Source organism: Lepisma saccharinum, chromosome 1 (genome assembly GCF_977018435.1).
Source record: "Lepisma saccharinum chromosome 1, izLepSacc3.1, whole genome shotgun sequence".
Taxonomy (NCBI): Eukaryota; Metazoa; Arthropoda; class Insecta; order Zygentoma; family Lepismatidae; genus Lepisma; species Lepisma saccharinum.
The window spans coordinates 120,636,277-120,656,137 of record NC_139229.1 but is presented as its reverse complement, the minus strand read 5'-3'; the positions used below and the strand labels follow the sequence as shown (position 1 = coordinate 120,656,137).

At 37.6% G+C, this 19,861-nt stretch overlaps 1 protein-coding gene and 3 non-coding genes across 4 annotated transcripts in view; all 4 read right to left on the bottom strand.

The window, feature by feature from the left end:
- Positions 1–19,552, bottom strand: part of RpL4 (ribosomal protein L4) — a 45,547-nt gene extending 25,995 nt beyond the window's left edge. Inside the window, exons 1-4 of the mRNA XM_083138019.1 lie at positions 19,427–19,552; positions 4,418–4,595; positions 1,954–2,199; positions 422–546 (exon numbers count right to left, since the gene is read on the bottom strand). Coding sequence (XP_082994145.1) covers positions 422–546; positions 1,954–2,199; positions 4,418–4,595; positions 19,427–19,429 — 552 coding nt within the window. The 5' untranslated portion in view covers positions 19,430–19,552. The remainder of the gene's footprint in view (positions 1–421; positions 547–1,953; positions 2,200–4,417; positions 4,596–19,426) is intronic.
- Positions 7,730–7,809, bottom strand: LOC145979737 (small nucleolar RNA Z195/SNORD33/SNORD32 family). Its single transcript, XR_014440812.1, has one exon. It is a non-coding gene; the product is annotated as a small nucleolar RNA Z195/SNORD33/SNORD32 family (small nucleolar RNA).
- LOC145979730 (small nucleolar RNA Z195/SNORD33/SNORD32 family) lies at positions 9,609–9,689 on the bottom strand. Its single transcript, XR_014440811.1, has one exon. It is a non-coding gene; the product is annotated as a small nucleolar RNA Z195/SNORD33/SNORD32 family (small nucleolar RNA).
- On the bottom strand, positions 9,807–9,887 carry LOC145979738 (small nucleolar RNA Z195/SNORD33/SNORD32 family). The gene has a single exon (XR_014440813.1). It is a non-coding gene; the product is annotated as a small nucleolar RNA Z195/SNORD33/SNORD32 family (small nucleolar RNA).
- Positions 19,553–19,861: the final 309 nt, after the last annotated feature.

Here is a 19,861-nt window from a genome sequence, read left to right as displayed (position 1 = left end):
ATTAAGGCAAATAAGGAGGTTACAATATACAACTCTGCAGATTCAAAGAAAGAAAAGAAATTGCCAATTTCAAATTCACATCTGGCTTCGAACGTCCTGTAAAATTAATGTAAGAAAAATAATTTTTGTTATGACAGGAAAAGTTATATATCTACTAATAAACTAAGATGTATACATGTTCAGTACTTTTTACAACAAAATTGGGTAACCAAGGCAACAGCTTGCACAGCATTTTGTGGTTCGGATGGCCCATTGTACCCTACTGAAGATAATAGATAATAGGTTTCAGTTTGTGATTTAACAATAAAAATGTATACACTAGAAAAACTATTAATCAAATGAACACTTAAGCTCTGATAAAAATTTACCCTGAATACATACAGGGATTACAACTTCAAGAACTCTCTTCATGGAATATTACCTTCTGAATGTCAGACCAAGCTTTAATGCGACGCAGAAACACCACTGCCTGCTTGGTCTTATTATACTCCTGTATCTTGTCAGAAACTACCAATGGAAGCTCTGGAATATCTTGAACTAAATGACCTGAAACAAAGGGAAAGCAACATGAAAGATTACATCATTGTTTCTTTGGCTAAAACTAGATCAAAACATGTGCACACATGCATACTTATGCACAAATACACACAATTTTTAATACAGACAAAAATACATTTTCCAATATCTATGAACAAGTGAAGGACCAATATGAAATACAATTTTACTTTTCCCAATATTCAACTGATTCAAAATAAAATAGCAAATGTTCAAAGAACATGAATGGTCCAATAACTTCTATAATGTTGGTAATAGTGACTGCAATGGGTTTAACCATTGAAAATGACTGTATTTTAAGACTTCTACTTTACAAAACCTGGGTGCATGAATTGTTTATGTTCACAAATAACAACATGCTGATTTTTCACACTAAATTACATGTTATTTATAAATATATGTTATTTATAAATATATCAAATTGCTAATTTCACCGACTAATCAATATGCCTATATCTGCAGATTATAATAAGAAGAGATGAATAGGTCCCACCTCAAGTATGAAATAATATGTAAATAAGTAACGGATAGAGGCATGCAAATTTAGTTTTTGACGAAAAAACAAAATATGAATTAACATGCTGTAATGTTCATTTTTCATTATTCTGAAAGGTGTGAGGTGCATTTTTCTACCCTGTTTTGTCACGAAATAATGCGAAATGAACTGCAAAATGTGAAATATACTCTAAAACAAGAAATTTAGTTTATATACGACGCTACACTTTCTGAAGTCTGAAGTATCCTGTGAGTTATGCAATTCACGGAAAATTGATTAATTCTGCTGTAAATATTTTACAGGCAAAAGTGTACTGCTTTACACAGGTATAAACTTAATACTCTCGTAACTACACAAATGTGCTATTAGAAGTTTATTTTATTTACCGCTTTTGAACCCGAAATAGTGTGTTTTTGTACCGAAATCTTGCTTTTTTATTTACCAAAAATGTGTGTCTAGTAATGGAGACTACTGACCCAACACACAATTACTGCACTATTAAAATGGTACTGTACATTTAACTCATAAAAGATGTGAATACTTAAAAAAAAACACACTATAGATTGGAAGTTCAATTATATTTTCAGCATTCCACTGAATATGAAAACAAAAATCTGACAAATTTTCTTGCTGTTATACTATTATATACTGAAGAAAATATTAAATTCTAACTAATGAGAACCATACTTATATGGGCAAGCTTCACACATTGTTGCAGGACTATTTCCATTTGAAAGCATACAAGAATTATATCAGAACCTGAGACAATTCTCTCCATTTTACCAAAGAAATATGAATTCTGACACCTAGTAATTTCAAAACATGAAATGTGTATTTAAAATGGATTATTAGTTAAAAGTGCAGGAATTTCACCTACAAGCTAATGTAATATGTTTTATTACCTTTCGACATTACTAGTGCAGGAATACCAGAGGCAGCAATAGCAGAAATCAAAGCATAACGTTTTTGATTCACATTAATCTTCCTGTGCCATCGGCGCCATTGTTTTGTTGGAGCAAACATTCTTCCACCTCTGCACATGTTTCCAAAGGCACCCTGGCCTGACCTATGAGTACCGCCTCCTCGAACTCTTGGGATCCTAGCAACAGCTCTACCAGTACCCCATGACTCAGCACTTGTTTGGTGACCTGAAGAAGCAAGTAGTGATCGTATTACATCAATAAGGCAGTTCTTAACTTAAAGCTAAAATACGGAGAAACTAGTACTCACTTTTATCCGCGAAGCTGTTTTTTTCTTTTTCGATTAATTTCAGTGGCCACTGCCACCATCCTCGTTGGAACTTGCTGTACTGTTGCTTGGAGTGCATCTTTTGTTTGTACTTCTCTGGCTGCCGCTAGATGCGCTCTTAACAAAAGACCCACGCCAAGCAACAGTACAGCAAGTTCCAACGAGGACGGTGGCAGTGGCCACTGAAATTAATCGAAAAGAAAAAACAGCTTCGCCGATAAAAGTGAGTACTAGCTTCTCCGTATTTATATACTACAGAGTCTCTCTTTTCCCAATTATGAATTAAAGCAAAAATTTTGGAACTACACAACTCTTTCACACTAATGAACAAAGAAAAATGCTAAGTAGTTTCATTTCATATTGTACTGTGTAAATAAAACACCACTGTCAAGTACAATGTCATGGTCTGGACCACTCAGTACGCTCATTCCAAAAATCTGTTGAAATCGGGTGCAGTGCTTAACACTTAGGCAGAATTCACACCGAAGAAATACGCAACACGAAACACGTGTTGCTTGGAAGACAACACTCAGTAATCAATGCAACCTTTCGAACCGAAGAGACAATACAAGATGCTCGTGTTGCATGTCGTTTACGTGCCTCTTGGACTGTGCCGTTTTCTCAATACAGTGCATCGTGTTGCTTCAGTTTGTTGTTCGCGCATGCACAGCGAATGCTTCATTCTAACGAGCTGTATTTAGACTCTAGAAGAGAGCCCAACCTGCATTATGTTTGATCCTCTAATTTGTTGATATAATAAAGTATAGATATGTACAATGTTTTAAGATTTAAACAACGTTCATTTCGCTTTATCTTTTTAATGCAGTTATCTATCGGCTGTAATTTGCCTTCAACATTACCTGACTGCTTTTATTTGAAAAAGTCTGCTTATGGATGCACTTTAGTCCAATATATATTAGTCAACATGGTACAGTACTCTAGTGCATTATTTTTCAACCACCGGGCAGCAACCCGATACCGTGCCCTTGTATCAACTATACTGAGCTGTGAAATGTTCTGCTGAAACTGGTTGACAACTATCAATCCCAATATCATATTTGAGTTGTGAGTTTTCGTTTTTTAAGTCCATTTTATGCACAAATAGACTAATCAGAACCGGATATGCCTGGTGCCTCCCCGGTTATCGAACCCGGGATCACTTAATTACAAGGAGACGACGTTACCACTTTGTCTTCCAGATTTTTATATTTGTCAACAATACTACACACGTAATCAAACTATTATTACTCTTATGATTACTCTAGAATTTATTTATCAATATTTAATTTCATAGGTACATGTTAATTCGTGCATAAAATCTTCAATACTGTAAAGATTTATGAGGAAAATTCTTCGGCTAAGGGCATTGACTTAAAAAGAATACCGTGACATGGTTTCAAGAAGGTTGAGAACCATTTCTCTAGTGTTTAGGTATTCGCTTTATTTAGGCTGAAAAGTCTAGCGTATACAGTTTGATTTCAGTGCATATTATTTCTCAGTTTTCTCGTGCACAACATGCCTCTCCAAAGTTTCAATAACTTGCACAAATTTTACAACGCAGTTTACATGTAACAATGTCTCTTGTTACGTTATTTTCTGGTGACTAATAAACTGATTAATGCAATTATATCTGTACCATCATGCAAACTGAGCAAAGAAACCAAGTGTCACTTGCCACACGCATCTTGTCTCTTCAGTGTGAAACACTCGTGTCGCATGTTGCGTGTAGCATGTTTCTTCGGTGTGAATTCTCCCTTAAATGCAAACTGTGGTGTGTGTCAAGAGTGTTTGATTTTCTATATTTGAGGGGGGGGGGGGTAAATTTCTCAATGAAAACAAGCATGGCTTTTACATTACAAAATATTTTTTTCCTCCAAAAGTATCAGCACCAGTGCGCAATTCTTGGATTCATAGTTTCAGAGACGTAACATTTTATTGAAACCCTTGCAGAATTTTAAATTTCCTGCTGAAAACAAGCACAGTTTTTACACTAGGAAACACTATAAATATGTCATAATAAGAACTGTCAGCAGCTAGACATAATTTGAGTTTGTAACACACACACACTTAAATTACTACAAATTTTAAACTGCATCCTATATTTTTAACTTCAATTACCTGCTTCTTTGCTGACAGCATAACATTGCCTATGGTTTTTAGCCATCTGATCATGAATAAAGTTCACGACATCTGGTCGTATCGATGCCTTGAATACAGCTGGCAAAACAACAGTTGACCCTGTTGCTTCATTTTTCTCGCTGTACACACTTACAAGGGGTCTTGAAGATGATAAAGACTGAAAAGATTATTACAACTAGTAACTATGGATTCAAAATGAGAACCAAAAGTGTAACTAAACTAATTAAGTTACTATGAAAACTATAGTAGCATAGTATATGCTATAAACTATTTTGACCTATTGTGAAAAAGTATGAGCAAAATAAAGAAATCAATGACCAAACTGAATAGCATGGTCAATAATAGCAAAACAAACTAATCGCAATTACCTCATTATTTCAAGGGAAAAAAACCTAATATTTCAAGGGAAAAAAACCTAAGTTGTAAAAATTGAATTTTTCTGATTTCACATACTTTCCTACCTTTACTCCTAAGTACTGCAATGAGAATCAATGATGATTCACATAGAAACAACAAAATTTTCACACATTGAACCATACTTTGCAAGGTTTTCTTTATATACAGGGTGTTTCGTAAGTTCGTTTGCAACACTTGGGAGGTGATTGTACAACTGAAATTCCGGAAACTGCTTAGTTGCCGAGTTATTGATGTTTGAAAACGTGGGAAAATTATTTTCCGAAGTGAATAATGGCAAAATGGGTGGAGAGAAGTCGTCTAGATTTATAAACCAACGAAACATTTGTTACGTACCTGCTTTGGAGGGGCAGGGGTGAGATTGACATTATAAGCATGATTTATGTATATTCACATACATGTATCGTGTTGGGCGGTCCACTAAGAAATTGGGTACGCTCGTCAAAAAATCACGCGGCAATGTTGTGCAATGTCGGCGCAAGGGAGTCCCCAAAGGATGCAAACGAAGATGTTGATGGGAGTGGGGTGGGTGTGCGTTCTACGTGAGCTGGTATTGACGAAAATTGGCATGGTTGAATGGCACCAAAAAACAAAGAAAATTTCCTGAGCGAAGGGCACCATGACGTAAAAACAAAAAAAATGTACTGTCACAGGTTGCATACCCTGAAAGGCACACAGTATGCTTAATGGAGATGTGAAGCGAACCTCATCACAGACTGTTTTCAAAGCGTCCACCAAGTACTTCCAAGCAGATCTTACAACGGCGAATCAAGGATTGTCTAGTGCGACCCAAAAAACCCGGCGTTTCTGCTATCAATGCTGCAGCTACATTGATATGGGCAACGAGGTCCTCGGCTGACACGACAGGTGTATCGTAAACGAGGAGTTCAATCTCTCCCCAGAGGAAGAAATCCAGGGGCGTAATATCAGGCGATCGAGTTGGCAATGGCACAGGCCCTCCCCTGCCAATGCACTGCTTGTGGAATATGGTATTGAGGAAATGGCGCAAATTCAGATCGAAATGTGGGGGTGCACCGTCATGTTGAAACCACAGTCTCTCTCTCAGTGCCAAGGGCACGTCCTCTACTACTTCAGGCAAAACCTCACTGAGAAATGCTTGATAAGTGGGTCCACATAGGCAAACAGGGAGAATGTACGGTCCAATCAAATGGTCATCCAGTATCCCGCACCACACATTCACTGCAAATCTGTGCTGATGATGTGCCACTAGTAGTGCATGTGGATATTCATGTTCCCACACATGACAGTTTTCCTATTGAACACACCAGTTTTCGTGAAGATAGCCTCATCAGTCCATAGTACCCTATTCTGAAAATTGGGGATAGTTTCAATTTGATGAACAAACCATTGGCAAAAGTCCTCACGTGGGCCAAAACCCGAGGTAAAAGATTTTGCACTTTCTTCAATTTGTACGGGTGCATCCCCTCTTCTGCCAGGACTCACCACACATTCACATGAGAGGTGTTTCGTTCATGGACTAGCGTGCACGTACTGGTGCCTGATGATCCATCACTGCAGTTAGCACATCTTCCACAAACCGTCTTCGCAAACACTTTGCGGTCGTCCAACTTCTCGACGAGGTGGCAACACTGATCCTGTTTCCCGAAGTGTCTTCAGTTTGAAATAAAGTGTGTGATGGTAACACCCTATTTGGAAAATGTGCCCGATACAGATGCCTTGCAGCACGGCTATTACCTCCAGCCTCCCCATAAATCAGATGCATGTCCGCCAGCTCTTGGGACGTGTATGCAGCCATCCCTTACACCGGGCTACAAGTGTTTATGGCCGTTAACACTAGTACACTTCACAGAACACGATGGGCTGTGGCTAAGAATTAACACGTAACACTGCTAGGTCAAATGTTTGCCCAACACTACTGTCCAAGAACCTCATGTCTTTCCATTCAACCGTGAATGGTTAACAACCTGCTGCTGGCACAGCACCTGAAGCACAAATGGCACAGACACGTGCGCTCCTTCATGAGGAAACTTACACTGTTGGCACCCCTAGCGGGAAATGTGGTTCTTAACATCAGATCACACGGACACCCATCTGCCCTTCAGGGTATGCAACCTATGGCAGTACATTTTTTTTTGTTTTTACGTCATGGTGTCCTTCGCTCAGGAAATTTTCTTTGTTTTTTGGTGCCATTCAACCATGCCAATTTTCGTCAATACCAGCTCACGTAGAACGCACACCCACCCCACTCCCGTCAACATCTTCGTTTGCATCCTTTGGAGACTCCCTTGCGCCGACATTGCACAACATTGCCGCGTGATTTTTTGACAAGAGCGTACCCAATTTCTTAGTGGACCACCCAAGACCGACGACTTCTCTCCACCCGTTTTGCCATTATTCACTTCGGAAAATAATTTTTTCCCACGTTTTCAAATGTCAATAACTCGTCAACAAAGCCATTTCCGGAATTTCGTTACACGAACTTTCCACTTTATTTTCACTCATACAATCACCTCCCAAGCGTTGTAAACGAACTTACAAAACACCCTGTATGTATCCTAAAGTATTCACAAATGTGACCCTTTGCCAATGCAGTGTTTCCAACCTCACACAACTTTCTCTGGTTCCAATTTCAACATGCAGAATTGCAAATATTCTCTAATATTCTTCATGCTTGAGTTTTCTGTTTTGTTCTCTACTAATATGTTGGAATATAGTTTCAGCCTTCATGTAATAAGCAAGAATGCAAATTGTGATCTTCCACTAAAGGGTATTGCAGTGAAGTTAGCTACTCTCCACTGGTGGTCAAGAGCTACATTGCCACATTAACAATCTCTGGACTACCTAAAGATTATGACATTTTATGTCTGTCTGTATTAAATAATGCAAACTGTACAACCTGCCTCAGTTGGTGGTACATGTATTCGAATCAGTAAAATCATACATATTTCGGTGATAAAAAAATCATCACTGGCAGGTTGAACAGCTATCAAAATTGCTACAACATTAAGAATCAACATGCAAAAATATTGACTGGCAAATATTTCACACATGATGGCTTCATTATGGAAAGGTTAACTGCATTAAATATCAGTTCACCACTTACACCTTTTCAATACATTACAAAATTTACTATGCACAGAATTTTCAAAATACATTAATTTTTTTTTACATTCCAACTAATTATATTCAAGTATTTTGCTATTTTTCACATTTGAAAAGTTCCTTTTTCAGAGCATCATATTGCAAAATCAAATTCACACTTTCCTACTCAGTAACGATTCAACAAATTAAAAACTGAGTGACATTTATTCAACTCCCTTGAAAATAAAACTGTTCTTGCCATTGTTATACAGCTCTGACCCTTTAGTTTTCCTGCAGAAACCACAGCATGAGATAGAGCTGGCACCTGAAATCCTGATCGTGTTCCTATTCACTTCCAAAGTTAAAATTAACTCTTCCATATACATGTGCAAACAAAGGAAATGTGTCCAACATCATTACAACACTCCTTGCACACAGTTGGTGAAGGGGATAAAACAGTAATTTCAGGAAAGCAGCACTTCCTTATGGAAATCTGAAACCCCAAAATTTCAGGCTGTGTGGGGTTTTAAATGTTAGGCACAATACTGTTATATTTTCTACACCACTGACTGGAGTGACAAACAGCATGCGCCATTCAAGTCTACAGAAAAAGCATTCACTCAATGTGCATGCATATCTGACAGACTGAGTCGACACAGAACACACTATTGATAAAAAAAAAGCCAAAGTGGCATACTAGTAACAAGCACGTGCAGCTTCTTGTGTTGGTTGGGTCAACCAGCCAATGCTTAGTTCTACTTCTATGCAAGAAAGTACTGTAAAGTAATGCAAAACCATACACAAACCATTCAGATACACACATTAATCACAGCTTTATCATAGCCCAGTGCTAAAAGCTTATCATCATAACAGTCACATGCATGGAGTACACTAGTTTAGGAAATGTTAATTTGTGAATTATCTAGTACACCTAATTAAATACAGCATGATTAATCACACTTCAAAGATGCATACAATATACAGGTACGAATTGCATACAAAATCTAAATTTCAAGGCCAGTAACATTATATTGAATGAATTCCTATCAACAATTTTGATGCAATCAGAATAAAGTATTGTCTCTAGCAGAAGTTAGTTTAAACTAAATATGCATATCTATAAACTACTGCTTTCAGTTTATAATAAATATTAGTAAAATAACACTGCATGCATGACATTAGCACACAGTAAAATGCAACACTATTCCTATGCTTTACACAAAAATATCAAACAAAAAATTCTTCCGGAAGATCAGACACAGTAGCAATACACAGGCAAGAACAGTCTTATTAGCAAAGAAAATCATCCCATTCAAGGAGCAGATCAGCATTAGGTGAGCATTACCAACAGCAAAGCTACATCTACATAACCTATGAGGATACCTTTGCATCCAGCATTTGCAGATACATTTCAAATACATTGTTCAAGAAATCTCCATTTTCTGTCTTGTTTCAGCTATTATGAATTATTTCATACAACTATGAATTTTCATGTTCAAGAAACAAAGAATATGTATTTGTGGCACTTTAAAAATATGGAAATGCTAAATCTATTAAAACCAACTTTTCCCCTAATATATGGAAATAGCGTCATTGTACACATAGATGCCACATAAAAATTCAAATATTTCACATTCCTGTGTCAAGAAATTTTTTCAGCATCATTAACTATTAAAGAATTCAAACTTCATAACCTGCCTCAGTTGGTGGTACATGTTTTCTAATCAGTCAAATCAGAAATATTTTGGTGATAAAAGAAATCATCACTGGCAGGTTGAACCAACAAATTACAAAAAAAAAAATATAACTCAATTTTCTATCCACAATTTTGTTGTATTCAGAAGTCTCCATTTTCAGCATCATTAACTATTAAAAAATTCAAACTTCACAACCTGCCTCAGTTGGTGGTACATGTTTTCTAATCAGTCAAATCATATATATTTTGGTGATAAAAGATATCATCACTGGCAGGTTGAACTCAGGCCCGTAGCCAGGTTAGGGGATGGGGGGCTGAGCCCCCCCCACCCGGCAATGCTGCCAGCCCCCTTGAAATTAGGTAAAACTATTTTGTATTCTAATTTCTCTGAGGTGAAAAGTGAAAATTTAGACAGCATATATTATTTTGTTCACAAGTTCGCGAGGGATAAATTCACAGAACATGAACAGCAGCTATTAGATATGTTCATCTTGTTTGTGAGCAGAAGTCTAAGTTCTGGAAAGTATTTAGAAGATTCTCTAGACTTCATAAAGTTCTTTCATAGGGGAGCTTCTTTATTTGTAACTTCCCTGCCCCGTTGCAGGTGCCTGTTTGACAAATATCTGGGACTGTAACGTCATCCATCATCCACATTCCTTCCACAGCTACGTCAAATGCCAACAGATCCATAGTTTTGGGAACGAAGAAGAGTTATATTGCTACGGCCGGGGTATGGTAGGCACTATGATTTAAGTGAATATTGTACATTTCTACATGTTCTATATAAATACCTGTATCATCAAAAATAGTATAGTGTGTAATAAGGGATGGTGTCAGTAGCAGTCAATTAACACTTCAATAGATGTTTTAGAAGATATAGAAAAAAGTGTAGTATTTGCATGATATTTCTAAATTTTGTTTTATAACAACATAATGCCCCACCCCCAATTTACCTTCATTTAATACTGTTAAAACTTTTGAAAACTGGACTTGGTGTACAAAGCCCCCCTGATAACACGTGAGCCCCCCCCCCCCCACCCGGAGATCAATTCTAGCTACAGGCCTAGTTGAACTAACAACTTACAAAAAAAAAAATATAACTCAATTTTCTATCCACAATTTTGTTGTATTCAGAAGTCTCAATTTTCAGCATCATTAACTTAAAAAATTCAAACTTCATAACCTGCCTCAGTTGGTGGTACATGTTTTCTAATCAGTCAAATCAGAAATATTTCGGTGATAAAAAGAAATCATCACTGGCAGGTTGAACTAACAAATTACAAAAAAATATAACTCAATTTTCTATCCACAATTTTGTTGTATTCAGAAGAAACTACTTGATCATAATAAATATTATAGTTTAAAAACATGCATGAAATTAGCACACAATAAAAACATTGTGTACTCATACGAAATATAAAAAATCGGAAACAGTAGCGATTTTAATGATTAGGAATTACCAGGTCCATATTCACTATAAGTTTACAACTGGAACAGTCATGACCAAGTTGGATAAAAATCATGATTTTTATTTACATCCTTAAAATTGCTTGCATGTTTCTTCGCCACCATACTTTACACTGCTCAAAAGAATTAGGGGATAATGTGAGTTTAGACTTTGCATGGACAGCCAGACGATAGATAGGTATGAAAACCAAGAATGCCAGTCAATGGGAGGCTAACACATGCCAAGGCAAAGGCCACTTGTGGAACATGAAGGCAAAATTAGTGGTCAACAGCAACATGTTATATGGGACTCACCAACGATGGACTCGGACAGCAATGCTGCGGCATGGAAATGGACGTCTAATATGGTGTGTAGTGTCCAGCAACCGTTAGAACTGTTGCGCATCGCTGTGCATAGAGAATCAGGTTATCCAACAGGTCTTGGGGGATTCTGTGCCACTCCTCGATGAGGAACTGTTCAAGCTCCTGAGGAGACCGGGGATGTGTTTGCAGACTTGCAATACGTCGCCCTAGTGCGTCCCACGCATGCTGAATAGGATTCAGGTCAGGCGAGCACACAGGCCAGTCCATCCGCTCGATACCTTCCTCGTCAAGCATGGTGTCCACCAGCAGTGCCTGAAGAGATCTAGCATTATCGTCCATAAAAAGGAATGTGTCCCTTACCGCTGCAGCTAAGGTACAACTATGGATCGCAAGATCTCATCACGGTATCGCACTGCTGTCAGCGATCCATTCCGGACACTGTAGAGGTCTGTACGACCACCGATACTGATGCCGGCCCACACGAGAACTCCACCACCACCAAACGCATGTCGTTCTTGCACAAATTGTGGATTGTTGCATGTTCCTCTTTCTCGCCACACAAACAGTCGTCGATTATCGGGATACGTGCTGAACCGAGACTAGTCACTTAACAAAACCGATCGCCATTGTTCATGGTTCCACGCACGATGTTCTTCAGCCCACTCTCTGCGGGCTCTCCGGTGACATGCAGTGAGGGGCACGCACACCATCGGTCGACGGGCATACAGGCCTGCCTGATAAAGGGGATTTCGTACTGTCTGCGTCGATACGAGTCTTCCCGTAGCCACGGTGAACTCACATTGCAGTTCGGTAGCATTCATTCGGCAGTTCCAACGGGCTAGTAATGCCAAATACCGGTCATCTTGTGGGGTTGTTGATGTTGTCCGACCCTGTCCACGTCGTCTTCGTACCGTTATCCTGGAAACGCCTCCACAGTCTACAGATGACACTTTGCGACACTCCACACGCTGCTGCCACAACTTGCTGTGTTTGACCAGCTTCCAGTCGTCCAATTGCTCTCCAAGCAGTGGACTCGCGTAATTCGCGTTGCGGAGGCATCACGTAATCACCCTACAGCAGCACTGCATTGTTCAAAGTATGTTCAAAGTAAACAGGATGACACAGAGGGGGCAGTCCTTCTGCCCATTCCGCTCTACGCTCAGGTCATGTGATGTGGAACGTAGGTAGCCCCCTGGTGCATATTCTTTTCAACCGACTTTTGTGATTACATAACACTACGATACGTACGTTGACCCACAGAGTAACAATTTGTGCATGTTAGTGGCGAATTCAGTCAATATCGCATTATCGTCTAATTCATTTGAGCAGTGATGTGTTTTCAAAGAAAGGTTTTTTCTGGTAAACAGCCCTGTAAAATATTTGAATGTTGAATTGATGTTTTAAGTCCACTTTATGCACAGTAAGGCTAATCGGGACTGGACCTACAGTTGAAAGCGGAATCTGAACAACTATGTGCCTCCACAGTGTATCGAACTCGGGACCCCTTGATTACAAGGCAAAAAAGCCATCAGGGAGGCCCTGTAAAATATTTGAATTGTGTGGTTTAAACAAATAAAAAAATTATATGTAAATGTACATTTTTCTGTTTCTGATTCTGTATATGTGAACGTGCTATGGAAATGTTTGTAGAGTATGTTAACACATTGGGGTCTCACGGCGGGCGTAGCCCGCAGTGCACTTAAAGGGGGCCCATCCTGCGGTATGCAATCGCTTTGCCAATTGAACGACGGGCTATGCTCGTACTTCGTCTCATGCGCGTGTTCATTCAAGCCCCCCTGTTGAAATTCCGACCGCTCGGTGACTCTCGTGCAATTTTTATCTCGCACCTGCAACTGTCAGTAGCTCTTCTTCCAGTGAAAATAAAACATTCTGGATGTACTATGTAATTGTAAGAAATATTTTTATGGTCTTCGTAGTTGAATTTCGGCAATTTTTAACAACAGCAAAATATCAGCTGCCACGTTTATTTAGTTTAACATTATTAGTATTTTGTATATTATCTGTATTCTACACAAAATGTTTGTAATTCTTGACTATAAAATTATTGAAATTTAAATCAAGAGTAATTTAAGTGTGTTTACAGTTTACATTTCCTTTCTTAGAGATTACAAGATTAATGTACTTTCACTAAAAGTGATTCTGATATCTACAAACTTCTATTCTCTAAATTATTTCTTCTCTTTCTTTCTGTACTAGTTCAACACTTTACTTGCAACAAATTTTTGTAACACGTCAATTACTCATGAAACAACCAGTATATGGAAATACTACCATTGAAAACATAGATCCTACCTAAAATTCTGACATTTTCAGTCTCTGCAACCAAAAAAATGGAGCGAATGCAGAATATAGAGAATGTCTCCAATTTCGTTAATATTTGGTAAACTAACTAATTTTGGCCTTCTAATCACAAAACAGTTGTTAAAATGCGGGGGTCACGTGTGATAAAGTTAAACTTTCTACGTGACCCCCCCATTCTAACAACAGATTTGTGATTAGAAAGCCAAATTTAGTTAGCATACCAAATATTAACAAAATTGGAGACATTCTCTATATTGTGCAATCATGCCAAAAAAATTAATTGCATTGCCTATATTAAAGAATTCAACCTGTATAACCTGCCTCAGTTGGTGGTACATGTATTCTAATCAGTCGAATCAGATATTTCGGTGATAAAAAATCATCACTGGCAGATTGAACAAAGTACAAAAATGCAACTTAAGTAGAAATCCAATAAGCATCAAAATTCCTAAATGACAGGAAAATACTTCAAACATGGTTCTTCAAAATGACAGGGAAACTGCATGAAATATTTAGTCCATTATCTACACTTTTCTATACATTACGATGCATTCCAGAGGCACATTTTCTTAAGTAACAAGGTTTACTAGAGTTTCACTATCCAGCCAAATGAAGCACAGATACCATACGTACAATCTATTTAACCAGCTGGTTTACAAGCCGAGCAAACTTTCATAGTCATAAAATTAATAACTAATATTATTCCTCCTTTGGTATAAGGTGAGCATGCCGCTCGCATATGGAGTCTAAGCAATATGTTAGCAACATGAAGATTGTGTCACTTTCTTCGAACACTCAGTGCTCAGTTCTACTTCCACTGCAAGAAATTACTGTAAAATAAAGCAAAACCATACACAAACCATTCAGATAAACACATTAATCACAGCTTCATCATAGCCCAGTGCTAAAAGCTTATCATCATAACAGTCACATGCATGGAGTACACTATCATGGAAGTGTTAATTGGTAAATTATGTACTACACAAAATGAAATACAACATGCTTAATCACACTTCAAAGAGGCATACTATATATAACTACAAACTAGATATGAATTATTCAAAATTTCATCTGCAAATGGTACACTGCACAATTTTCTATCCACAATTTCGTTCTTAGAAGAGATTATTGCCTCCAGCAGGAGTCAGTTTCCATCAAATGTGAATACTTAAACTACTTTGTGTTAAGTTTCAAAACTAAAATTCAGGCATTAACATGCACTAAAACAAGATTCCTATGATCTAATTATTACTACACACAACAAAAAACTTTCATGTAAAATATTACAACTTTCAAGTAAGTTTAGTCAAATTTTCTAGTATTTGAACATAGCAGAATGGAGTGGTGAGAAATACTTACATATTCCCCCCCCCCCAAATGAACCAACCCTTTTGTTCTTTCAACACACTTATAATAAAAATTGCTGCAAAATTGTAAGTGTGCATAAGGTTCACACTTTATTTTTCAGGATGGCTGTGTTGGCTTTTGTTCTGTGGGACAGTATATACATTCACTTTTGATCTATAACACTGAGTTTAGGAGAAACTTACATTTAAAATGAGCCAAGTTGGTAGCAACTGGTTCTTAAATCCCTTCCTCTGTGACAATACATGTGTGAGCTTTTGTAATTGCAAAGCAGCAGCTTCTAAATATGATAAGTGCAAGTCTTCTTGTAAATTAAATTTTTTATAAAAGGTTATTATTTCACTCAAAAATTAATATGAACTGCGACAAGTAGATTAACAAACCATACTAAAATGCCTTCAGTGTGCATGTGCATCCAATAGACAGAGGTGACACAATGCACATTCTTGAAAACAACAGTTGAAGTGACATGCTAGCAACAATCAACACATGCAGCATCTTGTGTCACTTTCATCACTGCTCTCATTTATTTCCATTGCAAGAAATGATTATAAAATAATGTAAAACCACACACAAACCGTTCAGATAAATACATTAATCACAGTTTTATCATAGCCCAGTGCTAAAAGGTTATCATCATAACAGTCACATGCATGGAGTACACTAGTTTAGGAAATGTTAATTGGTGTATGCAGTATGCAAAATTAAATACAGCATGCTTACTCACACTTTGAAGAGGTATACAATATACAATTGCATACGAAATCTTCAAAATGTCAAAGCCAAAAATGTTTATTACACAAATTTCTATCTACAATTTTGTTATAAACAGAAGAAAGCATTTTCTCACGCTGGAGTCAGTTTTCACTATAATATATATGTAAACTACTACTTTTGGCTCATAATAAATGTTAGTTTCAAAATTAAACTGCATGCATGAAATTAACACACACTAATATACATAATTTGAATCCTTTCTGGGAGGCAACATCCAACTGGTAGCTGGTCAACCAAAAAGTTGAGAGCCTGTTAAAAAACATGCCCTCAAAGATGAGATTCATTGCCACAGATATAATGTGCGTAGGTTCTTAACACAAGTTCATCCTAAATGCATTCTTGAGGCACATTTTCAAGTAACACAATAGTCATGGTTTACTATAACGATTCCATTATCCAGTCATATGAAGTCCTGATACCATACGTATAATCTGTTTCTCCAGGTGTCCAGAAGAGAACCAAACTTCCATGTCCTTAAAATTACTAACTTAATATAGTTAAAAGCCCTTTGGCAGCTGAACTACTATTTGCTACACTATCTGTACACCAATCATCTCCGGGAGTGTGCACCTCGTTGAGTGCCAACAATCTCAGTTGCAGAGTAAGAGCTGTACGGGCAAGATCGATCTCCCGTTACGTTACCAATCGTACATCTGTCAGTTTTTATTGGCTTGTTTGTATGGTGTTTTCTGTACTAATTTACTATGCTTGGTGTACTATTGTACAACTTCTATCCACTAATGGCACTGATCAAATCTCTCTCTGGTTTTACAGTACGTTTGGCAACATGCTGTGCATCCGATGCTCATTTGTTTCGTCCCGCAAAGAACTTTCAGTACCTTGTGGCTCGAAAATGCCCGATGCCAGTCAAAGAGAATGCAACTGATCGCTGATTTGTTGTTTCCCAGCTGCCAGCTGGAATTGAGAGCGGTATAGTAACTTAAGAAATTCAGAATGCCAGCAAAATTAAGCAATGGCTGGTAATTTTTATACTGTGAACTAATATTTGTTTGTCATTTTAAAAGGCCAATGCTGCATCAAAAATGTAGACCAGGGCTGCCGAAAGGGCATGTTTACATGAGGCCTCCCTTTGGCCTTTATGTGAGCCACATTAGTACTTATAAAACTTCTAATTTTATTTTGAGGCATTAAATTTAGTGTAAATATGTAATATAACGTGTTACCAATTGCCTCACCTAGTTACTGACCCTGCACACAAAAACACTTGGGTATCCCTGATGTAGACCAGTGGGAGTGATGAAGGAACACTAAAAAAGAAAACTCATTTCCAGACGAACTCACCTTTGGTGGTGAGATTGTGATGGGGTATATAGACTGAAGTGATAAATGAGATGAAAACTCAAGTCTATAGAAAAAGCATGCATTGCACATGTGCACCCAACAGATCAAGGTATGACAATGCACACTATTGGGTAAATGAGCAGGTCCAAGCACTTTGGTCTGAAAGCTGAGTCACTCAATGGCTATTAGGTTGGCCAGTTTAAAAATTGTGATAATCTATACGTTAAATATCAGAATGAAGATTTCAAACTTCACAACACTTGCATGCAGTACACAAATTTGGAAGTGTCAATTGGTGAATTACAAAGTACAGAAAATTAAATACAGCTGTGTTAATCAAGAATTTTTCCACCTGTTCAAGCAGCTCCAGCACCCAGCCAGCATCCTATAAAACAGGTACCTGGAGGAAACTCTGGGAGTTAAAGGCAGCCAAGGGTGTGTTGCTGATCCCACCACCTGCACCTTTGGACGTGATGAAGGAAGTTTTGGGCCGTAACTCCACATCACCTATACTCACTCATAGCATGGTGGAGAGCACAGGGGAGCACTTTACTCAGATTCAGAATGGCACCCATAATTCTACATCCTTCGGATAGGAGCTGATGGCAATTTCCGAAGAGTTATTTTGCATTATAGTGTGCTTACATGGCCTTTTACTTACACGAGCCATGTTTTGGGATCAAATATGGGGTAAAACTAACAAAGCTGGAAATCAGATTTCTTCAAATTACAGGAAGAAAAGTACTTACAGAATTGAGTTTGTGCGTAATTTCAGAAGTTCGTAGAAGTGTTTTTCGCATTTTTCAATGTATGTGGCCGCTAATTCATTTTTTTGATAATAATGTCCGTCCAATGCACGAAAGCTGGGTAACAGTTTCATGCATCGGAGACACATTTCTTCATTTTTACAGAAGAAACTACTTACGGAAATGAGTTTCTCTAAGGTTTCCAACATTTGTCGAGGTATTTTCTTTCATCGTGGAATCTATTTGACTAGAAATTATGTATTTTTCAAGATAAATATCTCACAGACACACAAGTGTCATTGCTTTCACTATGTGAACCGAATGCTGCATACGTTTGATGAGGTAACCCCCTATCAGTTTCAAACACCTTTTTTTAAAAACTATGCTTGCCTGACCTAACCTTATCAGAAATGGTCTGTGGGGCTATCCGTCAACTACCAGTGTATAATGTACAATTTGCACACGTGACGAACACGATAGTAGGTACTTTTCGGTGAAGGTTGGAAACACTGCATAACCACAACGTTACTCAAGATGTGTCCGCCATATTCTGTGTTACAGAAGCAAAGAAAGGAATAACAAAAATTACTCTATGTGAAAAATTGTGTTTGTTTTCGTGTAAAAATCATAATGGCACCTTGAACTATGTTCCGCAATACACAATTGGTAAGTACGAACCATGCGAAACACAAAATATCCGATAATAATGTGTTTCCGATCTATGAAACTCTTAATAAAAAATCCACATCATTATCGAAAAATCTACCGACAAATGTTATGCCATCTACTTCATGTCTGTAAAAAATAAAGTTTCATTCGCATATTTCAAAAATAATGTTCTTGTTGCGTTTATACATCCCAGATCAATTCCTCTTCCTTCCTTATTGGAATATTCAAAATCACGATTCATACACGTGTTTCCTGATGTGACAAAGATCGTCACACCATCACAAAGATTAAATTTACCCAAAAATAAAATAACTTTACATGAAAGCTATTCCCCAAAAAGAACCAGTTGGGGCGGGATACCAAGCCTCTTTAGTGTCTAATCGTCGGGGGGGGGGGATAAAAGTTTCCGCGAATCAGTGAGAACGTTGATATTGTTGCCTCACATTGCAATATTTCAAGTTTAAAAAAAAAAAAAAGTAGCTGCACATCGTTAGATAAGCTATAATTTCGAGGACACACAAATCAATCAAATGCACATGCACGAAAGAAGTTGTAAGCTTTGCATCAATGGAGGTACAAAAGTACACACCACGTGGAGACACCGCTGGGGAAACACATTATTGAGCAAGACATATGTTCATCAAAACATAGCATACAGAATCTAATATTTTCACTTATGTAAAGAATGCAAACAGGTTATATTGTAACTATAGATAAAAATAAATTGCATGAAATGGAAAAAAAAAAACTCTATATGTCCAACCGAAAAATGCTGTACTAAGATTAACCAAATTAACTAGCTATTTCATACATTGATATTAAAAGTTAGATATTCTTCAAATACATAAATATATAGTTTCTTACCATTTTCTTTAAAAAAAATAGTATACTTTACAACAAGTTTCAACGCATCAACCTCTAACCCACATCGACATCCGCCATAGAGAACGTGTTCGTGTTTCGTGGAGTGAAAGATCGGCACAGATCGGTTCGTGTTACTGCGCGACGCGATGCGGTTAAGCGCAAAGATGCCAACTTTAGATTCAATAATTGCCGTTAAAGTAGGTATGAGAATAAAACCGGAGTCAGAATTTTATCAATTGATTTATTTAGGCTCTACAAACGTGATTTAGCTATTCGAATCACTATGTGCTACATAAGTAAAAAATACAATAAGGCTCCCAAAAAAATAACATGGCTTTAATTGTATCCTGGAGGAAGGTGGTGTATAAAGTAAAGACGTATTATGAAGTTTCCTCAATAGTGTAGCAATATGCATACTGGAACCTCTAGATTCAG